The sequence below is a fragment of the Haemorhous mexicanus genome, chromosome 5 (genome assembly GCF_027477595.1).
Source record: "Haemorhous mexicanus isolate bHaeMex1 chromosome 5, bHaeMex1.pri, whole genome shotgun sequence".
Taxonomy (NCBI): domain Eukaryota; kingdom Metazoa; phylum Chordata; class Aves; order Passeriformes; family Fringillidae; genus Haemorhous; species Haemorhous mexicanus.
The window spans coordinates 6,713,118-6,727,198 of record NC_082345.1 but is presented as its reverse complement, the minus strand read 5'-3'; the positions used below and the strand labels follow the sequence as shown (position 1 = coordinate 6,727,198).

The 14,081-nt window shown below is 44.9% G+C and overlaps 1 protein-coding gene across 3 annotated transcripts in view; it reads right to left on the bottom strand.

Annotated features, from left to right (window-relative positions):
- WASHC1 (WASH complex subunit 1) overlaps positions 1–13,558 on the bottom strand; it is a 38,523-nt gene extending 24,965 nt beyond the window's left edge. Inside the window, exons 1-3 of one of the 3 annotated variants that reach the window (XM_059845725.1) lie at positions 7,816–7,868; positions 6,737–6,780; positions 2,452–2,605 (exon numbers count right to left, since the gene is read on the bottom strand). In XM_059845725.1, the coding sequence (XP_059701708.1) occupies positions 2,452–2,605; positions 6,737–6,780; positions 7,816–7,853 (236 nt within the window). In that variant the 5' untranslated portion in view covers positions 7,854–7,868. Of the gene's footprint in view, positions 1–2,451; positions 2,606–6,736; positions 6,781–7,815; positions 10,074–13,465 lie in introns of those variants that run through there. The other 2 variants (XM_059845726.1, XM_059845727.1) reach the window with 2 other exon arrangements.
- Between the last annotated feature and the right edge of the window lie 523 nt (positions 13,559–14,081).

The following is a 14,081-nucleotide window of genomic DNA, read 5'->3' as shown; positions in this document are numbered from 1 at the left end:
TCTCGGCTCCTGAGAGTTAGGAATATGATGGAGAGGGATGCTGAGCTGAAGTATCCTGCTCTAAATGATTCCTGATTGCAGTCCAGGCCTGTTCTCCAAGGCTGGGCCCACTGGGGATGCTCTAGGTCTCAGCCATAGCTTACCCGTGGTTTTGCACCCACACATCCCTTGATTGTCTATGAACTAATGAATTCTGCAGTCTCATTCACCAAGTACCTTGCCATAGTTGATAGCCAGCAAGCTTCTTTGAGAATGACTGGAAAGAAGAGTTGGCAGAGACTTGTCACATGGGTTATTTCTCAAACTGCCCAAAAAGGGGGGAAGTGGAAGAAAGCTCCATGTATTTTCTTCCAATTCCCTGAATGGAAAGGTATCTTTCTTGTGTCATCTGGACATGTTCATTTGAAGATTTCATACTCATTTGTCATGTCAGCAACAATTCTGAGCAGAAACTTTGATTAGCTACAATGGAAACAAAGATCTGGTTGTGGAAATATTCCTTTCTTCATAGAGAGTAGGAGACACTTTCACTCCACCTTCAACAAAGTACAGATTGGCTTGCCACTCTCAAAAGCACTGTACCAATCCACCTGCTCCCACAAAACAACCTCAGAACATCTGCATCTCTTTAGTACTGAAGTAATGGGTTGGACACACTCAGCCAAGTCTCCCACAGTGAACAAGTTTCCTCTTCATCAACACTGCAAGCTGCTGCTCTGCAGATCAAAACAGCCAGCTTCCCCAGGTAAGACAGCTCCTCCCTGGAAATGGAAGAACGAGCTGCCTTATCACAGGAAAGGGAAGATAAAAGGTCACTAAGTAGCAAAGTTCTCACCTTGAAAGCTTTGCCCCTTGATTGACATGGAACAACCAAGGTCATGGAACTTCCAATCAGATGCCTGCATAATTACTAAATCGCTCATAATTATACCAGAGAGCCAAGACCTCGCTGGAAAGGCAAAGCAAACAAAGAAGCCAATGAAGCCTCCTCTGTTGTTGGAGAAAATTGGTAATTAAAAGTCATGAGTGCACCAAAGAGTGAGAGAACAGCATCACAGTCACTGCTCAGTGTTACTGCTCAGTACTCAGGAGTGACTTGCATACAAAGCAGCAAGCTTATCTCCCTAGGGAAATTACAGGGCACTGTGTTAGACAGCAGTTTGGAGAGGAAAAACAGGGAAAAATAGAGACAGAGAAAGAGCCACTCCTGTATTATCAAGAGCTTCATTTACCCCACAGAGAGGGACAGCACTGAGGCCCAAGTCTGAGAAGTGCTTTCCACATGTTTATGGCAGCTCTAGAAAGCCTTCTCCCAGCCTTAGATCATGAACTATTCCTCTACTTGGAAGAGCACAAATGAAGTAGACGTTGTGTTCAGCCTAATCCAGCCCACACACAGCCCTTGCCCAAACAAAGACTATTCCAGTGGAAAACCCTTTTAACCTCAATAACCTGAGCTCAGCCTTAGACACTGCTCGTTCTGAAGAGGCTACCCTTCCAAATATCATTATCAGAAACCACAGAACTTCAATCTATCCTTAAAAAAACCTTCCAAAACTCAAAGAAAGACAGAACATCATGATCCTGCTCACATCTTAAGAAATTAAACTAGATAGTCATGGGACCTGCTGAAACCAAAGCATGTGCTTTACTGATTAGACTATGAGAAGGTAAATGCTGATCTGTTTCCCTCCCAGTGATACTCCACACCATCTCCGAGCACTGAGATGTCAAAGATGGCACTGGACAGAAAAAGGCACCACATTATCTACCATCATTTGCAAGCAAACACGAGAATCTCTCTGATCTGATATGTAGACAGCCTTAAGGATCCAATCCTAAAGATGATCATATGCAAGAGGTGCCAAGTCTGGACCAAATCCTTGAAGAGATAGACTTTGATGGATTATGATACCGTGGCAAGAAACCCAGTCTTACTCAGGGCACTCAGCCCTTCCAACACACAAAAAGGGAAGTGTGAAACACCAGAAGCCAAAAGAGAACAGTTTGTACATTGCAGAGCTCAGAACAAAGAGACATTTTCTACTTCACTGCTTCAAGTTCAATGATTCAAGAAGACACATCTTCAGGATACTCTAAATTACAATGCCTCCCCTTCAAAACATGAGCAAGAAGGAATAAGGGATAAATGCAGCAGAAGCAGTAATGCAATTTGTGGAATAAAAAAATAATAATTTTTAGTCATTAATAAAAATAAATATAAAATTAATAACCAACAATCTCTGGCTAACTGCAGCCATTTCATTATGGTTAACTTTGACAGATTCAAATCTAATAAACTCATATTGAAGTGCATCTGGTCCTTTTTCATCTCTTTTCTGAATTCCCATTGCTTACCAACACAATGCCTTTTCCCTTTCACTGCTGCAACCTAATTCCAGCACTCTGTTTTGAATGCTAAGCACCCAACCCCCCAGGAGAGCACTTTACCTGTTGAAGATATCACCTGACACCTTCTGCAGATACTGAAGTGCATCTGCCACCTGCTGCACAGCCTCCTCCCTGCGTAGGTCTGGCTGGATCAGGGGCACTGAGTATGTCTGCCCTTCCAAATAGTGCTTCTGGGCTACTGTGGCCATTGTACCTAAGGGAAAGAACAAATAGGTCATTACACATTAAACACACTGCCATTTTATCACAGCAGTTATTCAGGGACTTCTACTTTCTGCTCCACTAATTATTTTAGGAAAGCATTTGCAACAGAATTGGTAAGCTGAGGAAAAAGGCACAAGTAGTAAGGCTGACATATTGGATTTTTAATACATTCAAGGCAGCTACAGTGAACTGAGACTCTCTTGCTTATCTGAACATTTTTGGAAGCCATAATTTTACTTTAGCATGCTAAAGTAAACAAATCTCTGCTCAGTATTGTGCTGAAAACAAAGACCAGAGTTAGAAGCAAAGTCAGTTCAGAGTGGCAATAAAACTCATCACAAATCACCCTGTCCCCTCCTCCCTTTCCTCATATTCCACGTGGATATATTTCAGGTCATCCAACCCTATTAGCAAAAGGCAGTATTTAATCTCACACTTCTGCTCCAAGAAACACACCATCAGGCCCTTCCAAGAACAGAAGTCATGAAATTACAAGGCATGCATAGGCACACACTCCCTTACTTCAAGTAAGTTAATGAGAGTTCTTCCATTCTCCCAGGAGCTCTTTGTTGCTCCTGGACTGGATTTTTCCCTAGTAACTATCTTGAAAGAAGCCTCCTTATTTTAGAATCCTTTCACATCTCTAGCCTAACCAGTCACCAAAATGTTTCAGTTGTGTGCCACACTCCAGAGCTGTATGCACACTTTTGGAAGCAGCTGGGCCAGTACCACTGCTCTACAGCTCAGCCAGGAGAAGGTCACCCACCACCCATGTTTCCATCCTGAGCTTTGCTCACCTCTCCCTCAGCAGTTCCCAAAAAGTTGGCCTCCCATGTCTTTATTCACAAAAATAACAAAAAAGTTCCTGGGACTCGGAAGAGAATAAAGAGAAAAAAATCCATTTCTCTGAGCACATTAGAAATTGCAAACACACAAATACATTTCTATTAGGACATTCTAAAGAATGAACAGAGTAGAGTATCCATACAGTTTTCTAACCCAAACTCTACTGCTAGCTCTACACAACTCCCTCCAAACTTGTTTTCTCTATGTCTCTTCTCATTCAGGCTGTAAAAGCAGGGTTTTACAGGTGCTCATTACAAGGATTCACCACACAGAGCTCTGTACATCTGTATAAGAAAATATTCATTAAGCTGAAGAGAAGCAAAACAAAGGAGGATGAAAAATCAAGGTATCAGAAACAGCCAGGGCTATCTCAGGATGCACCACATTCCCTGTGTGGTACTTGGAGCAGGAGCTAGTTCAGAGAGCAGTGCTGTGTGCAACCTGCATTCCTGGCTCCATAGCAGTGCAGGCTGAGAAGGACATAGAAACACAGCCCATACAGGAGAAATTCACAAATCAGGAGCCTGGAGAGTGATAGTCACAACATAAAAAAAACAGTTTAATATGTGAAAATTAGAAGGGTCTTCACACATTTTTTTCAATTCCCTATCTTGCTTCACAAAACGAAGAGATAACAGATTAGACTTCCCTGCAGCCATTTCTATATATTTAAGAAACACCACCCTCCCCAAATTTTTCCTTTAAGATGATACCACAGTAGGGTAGGAAAAGCTTTCTGTAAATGTGATGTGACTTATTTAAGGGTATTCTTTTGGGATGTGGGCTTTGCTGAGCTGTTTTGGAGGTTTTTTTGAGGGGCTGTTTAGTAATGAATCATATGAGATGTAAGGGTATGTAGAAGCCTTTCCACAGTTAACAAATTTGCAAGATCAAGCCCAGCCATTACAAAGCTGGCTCTGCTGCCAGTCTAGGAAGCCTAGACCTACTCTGTTTCATTTCATGCATCACTGGCAGCAAGACTCTGTATCTGCACTCTTTAGCAGCAATGTTTGCACACTGATTAGTCTTCTTGACTGGGCCTGCTCTGCAGACAGGAAATTATTATTTAGAGCTGTAAAGCATACAAGTTAATCTGAGATGAGTACAGCTAATTTTGAGACAGCAGTTTTTGATCTGCTGACCACAATCAAGCTTCAATACTTTTCCTTTCAAAGCTACTCTTTGACTGTCACCATGGAGTAAAGGGTGATATAACAACACAGCAAGGATGTGGTTATGAGTTACTCTGGCCCCAGCAGCAAAAGGAGTTTATAATCCTGCCTGCCACTGGTCAAAACCCTGCCATTGCATCAGTGCTCCTGATGTTTGGGAAGCCTATTTTTAACTCAAATCAGCTCAATGACCCAATTTACCACAGCCAGATAAACAGCTGTAATTGTCCAGTCATGAAACACAGGGGGAAGCAGGGGTAAGAAGGAAACTTCTGAAACTTGTCTCATTATCAAAATCATTCCTGTGAAAAGGTAATCCTAAGAAAGCCAAGATTTTCACCTCTTGAGGCCAGATAAGATTATGCAGCCCTAATATGATCTCTCAGACTCGCGCCAATCCTAATTCTCCTAGTGTCCTTCCTAAAACCAAGCTCAGTTCAACTGCTGACTGTCAGATGCTCCCACTTGGGAGCACTGCTCCTCTAGCTACTCCCAAAACATTTCTTTCCCTACAGTCAGAAGCTGCAGACTCTCCCTCAGGTCCCTCTGCTCCCTTGCAAAGAGAGGAGCACCCAGTACTGGGCAAAGCAGGAAAATCCCTGGGTCCCACTGTCACAGTTTGTCTGCTGGTAAACATCACCTTCACAGGTTCTCCATGAAGACTCTCAAAGGAGCTTCAGATTCTCACCTTTCCTAAAACAAACAGTGGAGAAATATGGCAGACTCTGGAAATTACTGCCAGAGGCAGATACAAGAGACAATTCTTTCTGTGCAACAGAACAAGTTGGAGAGCTACAGCAAGGAAGAGAGAAAACAGCAACAACTAAATGACTGGACTTGGGCACAATCCCATGCTACAGCTGCTATTTGTTACCTCCTAGGACCAAATGAATTGGAGAAATAAGCCAGTTTTACAAACAATTTGAGTTATGGCCACCACATGATTAGAATAAAAGGAGAACTGCTTCACTTAACAGAGAGACACTGCAGGAATAAGGAATATTTTAAAAGGGAAATTCTAAATATTCCCAGCAGAAGTCAGGAAGGAAAGCAAAGACTGAACATCACTCAGTAAGACTGGCTCTTCCTTTATCTCAAACTCAGTGCACTGAGAAGGAAGCAGCACATTTTCCTGCCATGCTCCACTATCAGAATTAGTACATAAAAAATAAAAAAGTGAGTGCTGGGTGTTAAAATATGTCAACTCTTGTACCCTATCCATTGGGTGCCAAGCCTTTATGTAACACGAACAGCAAAGGTTTAAATAAACTGCTCATATCTTACATACAGAAGGGACTTCCAACAAAGCAACAAACTGGTTCCAGTATCACTCCAGAATCTTACAGAGGGTGTGTTTCTGCAGGAAATACAGCAATGCTGGAATTATGGCAGCTGACATGAAATACTCTGATGCTACAGTGAGAAATGAACATGTGTGCCCAAAGAAAGTATGAGTCACAAAACCAGATGTCAGATCATCCAAGAGATTTAATCATTAGTGGTTTGACCACCAGTGGGTCACACAAAGCAGAAGAAACAGCAACACAGAAACACAGAGCTGCCTTTTTTTTTTTTTTTTTTGGTGATCAAAGAGGCTTTGGAAAAGAGCTGTAGCATCTGGGGGTTCCAGCCATTTCTTATTCAATTATTTTTTCTATGTCAGCTTTCATGATCAAGACAAATATGCTCTGGTGTTATATAATAACCTCATTTACCTTATTAAAGTGAAAACAAAGTGAAGAAGGTTGTTTTCTCACAGCACCACCTGCTTCCAAGTGCTATGTTCTGATTTGGAATTTCTGACTAAAGCTCCTGACTGCTTAGATTTGCACTTCTGCCTTAAGCTGTCTGTGCCTTTCACCTCAGGCAAGCTGGCCCAAAGCTCCTCAGGGCTAGTGGCTACTCCTCCACAGCACTCAAAGCCGCTCTCTCCCTCTCAGTTCCAACACTCACACTGGCAAAAACTGAGAGAAACAGCAGGAGTGGGAAACAGAATCAGTCTCCACCAGACTGTCTTGCCTCTCCAGAAGGCCTAAACCAGGCTGAGCACTTCAGGGTTTCCAGGCATTTGGAACCAACAACTGGGCTTACTCTTCACTCACCACAGCCAAGTCTAATGCTTGGAGGGACATGTGGAGCTCTGCCCCTGGAAAAGAAAGTATATCACTCACTGCTCTGGGTAGGCAGAGAAACTCCACCTGCTTTCCTCACCTCTCTCCATAAGAATAAAACTTCTCATGTTAAGGCAAGCCCAAAAGAACTTGTTACAGAGCAAACAGAGTTTGTAAAAGAAGCAACACTTCCCTAAATTCTTTAGGAAATACTGCTCTATGGAGGATTGACTACTGGGACAATTATCTAAAAATAAATCAACCCTGCAACCTTAAAATATTTTAGTTTTTCAAAGTAACATAAACAAAGGCAATATTAAATAGCATGGCTGCCCTTAACACAGACAGAATGTAAAGCTGTATACAAGCACTTACCAGATGAGTACTTTGCTGTGAAAATAAAGGGAGAATAAGGCAAGCCATCAACAATACCTGCTTCCTTAACATGTTTCAAGAAGCTAAAAAGAGCAGGCTCAGGGGAGAAGAGGGATTAAATACTTTGAAAAAAATCTGTTTGTATACTTCAAAGCTACAATGGCTGCTTTAGCAATTACTGTGCTGCTGCTTCTGTCACTGCACTGGAAAGGCAGCAAGAACTAGAGGCCTTTAATTCCCACAGGCAGTACTATCTCCAAAAAGCAGTGACAGGCTATCTCTCACCCTATGTCTCTCTTTTGTAGGATCTCAATAAAAGATCAATGCCTTGTAGCCACCTGTTAGGATACAGGGATCAGCAATATGCAATAAAGCACATCTGCATGTCCCTCACCACACCCCACTACTCCACTACCACCAGTATGGTTCCAAAGTGGGAACAGACCAAACCACAAATGAACTACAGTTTAAGATCAAACACACTCAATAGATGGAGCAGACAGGCTCTGGGCATAGCTTATCAGAAAGTGCTGTCTCCTCTGACAGAGGAAAGTCACATCCATAACTTGGTTAACCATGAGAAGTCATCCCAAATTCCTCCCTGAGAGTAATTTCTTACATGTAATACTTTCGACCATGTTTACCTGGACAAACATTTTCCCATGGTCAAATCTGCTAGCATATTCAAGTCATACCTTGATTGTTCTGGAGGCTTGCCTAGAGGCTGTCCCATCAAAATATCAGAATTAAATCCTCTAAGGAAAAAATAAGAACAACATAAAAAGTTAATCATAACACCTTGCCCTCCACAGATGAAGCACACTCCTGTGAGTTTACCAGCTGCAAAAACAGAGAACAGTATTTTAAAAAGAGACTTGAAAAGCTAGAAAAGCAAAATATACCATTGCATATGAAATGCTGTTCAGGCAGTGTGTGCACAAACACACACAAATGTAGACACTGAAACAAAAGCTAGAAAATGCTCAAATGCAGCACAGGAGCCTACATACAAGTCTATTCTCATGCAGCATACAATCATTCTGCCCTGTGCTGACATTCATGGAAGGTGATGAAATTTAGTCCCCCAGCAGAGCACACAAGAGGTAACTCTCCTGGATAGGATAGCAGGATGCATTTCCAGCAGTGAGATGAGAGGCTCACCACAGTCCCTGTGCTAATCCAACTTTAACCTTTTTTGGGGGAAGCAAGGTGGGGACAGGAGAGAAGCACTTCGGTAAGTTAAGAGGATGAAAGGTCTATTTATATTTTTTAATTAACAATCTTCTACAATGTTATTAAGCAGCAATCAAAGATGCAGATGCTACTGATTTGATTGGCAAGAAGTACACCGTGCTGTATATTAAGGAACTCTGCCCCTATAAATAGGTCTAATCACCATCTGAAGGCTGGAAGGCAGTGATGAAAGAAAGCATTAATAAGACCCTAATTAGGCCCCGTAGCAGGCTGTACTCCACCAGGGTGCTCATGTTACTAGATGTCTCTCATAGTAGCACCCTCAAACTCCTTTGCAGATGTTACTGCTTTGGTCTTAAGACCTCTAGTAGCTATTTTAGACAAGAAAGGGGTTTCTCCATCTTTGGAGTGCTTGGCATCAGCTGTGATTTTGCCTCCCAGTGCTATTTCTGGAACTAAATGACTCTGTCCATTCTAGCTGTCCCACCCTGCCCACTATCAAGGAGTGAATTAAACAGAGGAGCTGGAGTTCCCCAGACACAGAAACTGGCAACAGGTGCAGGAAAAGTGAAAAACTTGAGAAGCCATCATTCTCCTTCCCTCTCAGCAGCAGGAGCACACCATAGCCCAATCTACATCACAAGGTTACTTTAGCCACAGCTGTAAAAGCCATTTCTGCTCCTCCCCTCCAGCTTTAGAGGATACTTGCTCAACCTCAGCCTTTGAGCCTATCCTTACAGTACAGCATTACCTCACAAGAGCACCAGCAACAAAAACTCCGTGTAGAAAATGAGTCCTACAGGGCATCTCCTGCTCCCACAACGGCTCATTGATATGGGACAACCTGAACAGCCAAACCCTTTTCAAAAGGAGCCAGCCTCACATCTCACCACGGCCCTGCAGAAGCAGTAGAGCACTGAGGCACCTGACAGTCAGCAAGACTACGTGGAGAAAAGCACTGGACTGTCAAAAATCTGCTTCTGAAAACACAAGCCCAGCATTTAAGGCACCTCCTTCTCAAGAAGTCAGAGCTTGTTAAAAACACTTTGGCTCAGACACTTTGCTTTGAAAGAAAGACCTGTGGCAGCAGCTACAGGTGAAATCTGGAGACTCCCCTCTTCCAAAAAACTACTCAGAGCCACTTAGATCTGTTAGGTTGTCACTACTGGCATATTCCACTTAAGCTTACGAGAAAGAACCAAAATTTGAGATCTCAGAGCCCAGCTTTACAATAGCATGTGGCAACTCCTTGGCAAAATACCTGACATTTAAAGATGGATTAGATACAACAAATTACATTGTCTCTCCAGAAAGAGAATGCTATTACATTATTTCTTTTTTTAAAGAGAATCTGAAAAGTAGAGACTTAAAAGAATTTAGAGGTGCACTTCAATCCTGCCAGCTCCACAAGCTAAGACTCCCTCTAAGCCACTACTGTCTTCAGGACAATCTTTCCCCTCAACACAGAGCTCTGTTTGTGAAGCACAGGCAGCCTCCCTCACTGCATCACCTTGCTGAGAAAGCCCTGTCCTCAATGCACAGCCTGAAATTTATTTCCTCCAGCTGAATACATAAAGCTCATTTTGACAGACAGATGTTGATATCTAAAGTTAATCAGATAATCCCCTCTGCAACTGCCACCTTTGGCTCACAGCAGTAATGGAGACAGACAGATGCTGTAATGAACAATTGATCTGATTCCAGGGCAGCATATACAACTGACCACAAACACTCTGCTAATTGCCTGCCTTCCCTTCCTATCACTAGTTATTACAAAGGAAGACTAAACAAACAGCTTAGCTATACCTACTCTACAAACACCATAACTAAAGTTGAGAATCCCATCCCAAACATCCAGCCACAGCTCCTTCTTTGATGTCCTAAATGGGGGAACTTTGGTTTTGTATGCCTGAAGTACACAGAAGCCACTGGCTATGCAAAGTCCTCTAGAGAAGCATTTCTCTGCAATAAGGTATTTTAAACAATGGGATTCCAAAACCAGGCTAACCAGAATGCTGCTACAGAGCCTCCTGCAGAATGTCTGGAGCTTCTCATCCTCACTATCAGGCCATAGCAATACTCATTTCCAGAAACACACCATGTCCAAAAAAAAAAAAAGAAAAAAAAAAAAACCAGCTAGTTTTGCCCTCTAATTTTCTGATGCAAAATCAGCTCCACCCTCCTGCAGAGGGACCTCAGCTGCAGATCCAACAACCACTGCCACAAACCATAACTTGCAGTGTCCTGGTTTTCACCTCCACATTCTCCTCTGCTCCAGAGTTCCGGGGTTTTACAGCCCCCAGGCTCCACGAGCAGCATTACAACAAAACCTTACACAGTTAAGGAAACAACTAAATCAAACCAGTGACCAGATCAGTTCCTGTCTGTTTAATGCATTCAAAAGCAAAGGCAATTTGCATTTCTAAAAGATGACAGGAGGAGAACTCACTAAAGAGGGAATGTCTTCAAGTCTCTTCACATTTGCTAGAAGGAATATCCCTACAGAGTGGCCTGACTGACAGGAGCTGATGAAAAGCTGGGTCAAAAAAATGACACCTGGATGAACTGTTTTCTGGGAAAGGTTATCTTGTGAGGGAGTCTAAGCAGAGCTGATTAGCTACAGAAATTGCTTTTCTGAGTGATAAAAATTATTCCCTTCAATCTCTTACACCACAGCCATGGGAAACATAACCATTTCAGACATAATCCTCTTCTTCCTCTGCACATTACCTTTAATCTAAAAAAATGTTATTAAAAAAATCTGCCTTGCTTTCAGGATTACCTCAATACTATTTTTCCCCAGCCCTTAATTCCTACCCTTCCCTTTCACTCCCCAAGTTGAGCTTGATGTGACCACAGTCACCTGGTATTCCCAGAAGCCAGACTGCAGAGTAACTCCCAGGAATTATCTTTCAGTTTTCTGGCCCAAGAACCCCTGAGCTGAGAGAACAGCACTTTGCATCTGAAGGAACGAAGATTTAAAACTCAGTTTAAATATTTGGAGTGATAGAAGAAGGACAGATGCTAAGAATAGCAGCCTGTGCTGCTCTAGGCATTCCTCAGGCACCCTTCTGCCTCAGGCTCTGGAGGTGTGGCTGTTTCCCCCCCATCCAAAGCATCCCAGGAATACAGAGATATATCACACAGCCTCTACATCCCAGCTTCACTACTCAGACAAGACAAACATCATGAAATATCAGGAGAACTTATCAGCCAACCTTCCTAAAATAAAATCTAAGCAAGAGCAAGTTGACTGGAGCACCTCTGGTTCCCAGAAAACTACCATGCAGAGAAGTCTCTACAAGGACATGCCAAAGCCACTTTGCTTCCAGGCCTTGCCTCTGGCAAGAGCAGCACTCTTGGCTCTGCTTCCTTTCACTGCTCCAGGAAGGCTCTGTATTGCAGGGAGCTGCCAAGGAATGGGGCAGTTCTGCCTCCAGGATGAGTGAGCCCAGTCTGCACAACATGGGCAGCAACACCCCCCATGCAACCTCCATGAAATAAAGAGGTCATTCCAAGCAAACAGCCAGCTGACATTCGCCTCAACCACGTGATTGATGCCCTCACCATTCCCTGTGAAATGCCACAACCGCATCCAGGACTACCCCACACTGCTTGTTGGAAGCTGCACTGTGACTTGCACTGAGTCAAGAATTAGCCTGCTCTGCACAGGGATAAATAGCCTCCTCTTTGGAAAGAGGTCTTTGGGAAAATCCAGGTGCTATTCAACCATTCAATATCTGAAACACATTTAATAACCAAAAAAAGAAAAGAAAAAAAAAACCAAACAAAATACAAAACCCCCACAAACAAAATAAAAAGGAGGGGGGAAACTTATCACAGGATTTCCTGTTGATTACTTATATAAATACTATCAATGACCATCACCACTGGATATGAATTCACAACATTCCCTAAATCCATCAGCATCCTCTCTTCATGTATACAGCTAGGACTAGCAGTCCTATGGTCTCCTTATTGCTGGCCAACTCATTCTTTACTTTGAACATAGAAAAAGATGATTCCAATAACTGCATCAGCAATTTTGGTGAAACACTGACAATATGGTTTTATTTGACAAATCATTACAACCAGCACAAGTACTGGCCTGGGAATAGTACAAAGTACTATTTGTGTTACAAATAGTACAAAACACCCAAACCCCACCACAAGCAATCAGTTGACTTTCTGAGGAAAAAAAATCACATAAAAAACAACCCCCCGCCCGTGTCTGTCTCAGACACCTCCTTCTCTTTTTTTGTTCCTCCCTTCAGGCTGCAGCATCTCCCGTCCATCCCTACAGGGTACCTGACCTACACTGAAAAAAGGCATTGCCCTCACCATTCCTTGAAACACTGTGGAGTTCAGGAGTCCTGTATGTCACTGCTAACTTGAGAATTCCATGCTCCATGCCTGCCTGGCAGACCTCCCAACCCAACCCATGGCTCAGCACTGAAGCACCACATAACAATCACAGAATGGCTCAGGCTGGAAGGGACCTTCGTGGGTCATCTGGTCTAACCCCTTGCTCAAGCAATCATTCCAGAGCACCTGGCACAGGAGTGCACCCAAATGGTCCTTGAATATTCAGTGAGGGAAGACTCCACATCCTGTCTGGAAAATGTTTTTTCTAGGCTGAACAGACCCAGCTGCCTCAGCCTGCACTCACAAGAGAGATGCTCCAGTCCCTTAACCAGCTTTGTCGCTCCCTGCTGGAGCTCCATGTGTCACACGGCCTGAGAGTCCAGAACTGGACACAGCACTCCCTCACCAACACCGAGCAGAGGGGGCAGGATCACCTCCCTCAACCTGCAGGCAATGCTCTTCCTAACGCACCTAGGACATGAAGTGCAAAGAACCATTTTCGAGCCCTGCTATCTCTCCCTATCAGGCGCTGCCAAGCTCTCCTGCCCAAGAGCTCCCGGGGCTCCCGCAGGGCAGCGCCTGTGGCCCCCAGACGCGACAGGCCGCAGCCCCTGCGCAGCCCTTCGCGGAGGCCCCGCTCAGGCCCGGTGGGAGGGCACCCACCGGCGCCGCGGCCGCTCTCCGGAGCCGTTCCTAGAGCTATTCCCCGGGCCCGCCCGGGTCCCGGGGCCTGCCCGGGGCTCTGAGGGGCCCGGGCTCGGCCCCGCCCCCGCGCGCGCTCCTTACCTGCCGCCCGCGGCCGCGCCCCCACGCCCCGCGCCCCGCGCCGCTTCCGCCCTCACGGGCGCGTCACTTCCGGCCGGCCGGGGCGGCCCTGCGGAGCCGCGGTCCGAGAGGAAATGAGGGAAGGGCGGGAGGGCCTCGGCCGGAGGGACGCGCGATCACCCAGTGCAGCTCCCGGCCCTGCGCGGGACCTTCCCGCAATCGCACTGTGTGCCCGAGAGCGTGTCCGAATGCTCCGTGAGCTCTGCCAGGCTGGTGCTGTGCCCACTGCCTTTGGGAGCTGTTCCGTGCCCAGCCACCCTCTGTGGGTCACACCTTTTCCTGATACCCAGCCTAAACCTGCCCTGGCACAGCTCCAGACCATTTCTTCGGGTCCTGTCACTGTCACCACAGAGGAGAGATCAGTGCCTGCCCCCTCCTCCCCTCTTAGGAAAGCTGAACGTGAGCTCTCCCCTCGGTCTCCTCCAGCTGAACAGACCAAGCGCCCTCAGCTGCTCTTCACAGGCTTCCCCTCCACACCCTTCACCGTCCTCTTGGCCTTCCTTTGGACACCCTCTAAGTCCAGCCCGACATCTGCACCTGGCTGCTTTGCTTCCATGTTATCTGGTATAGAGTATGG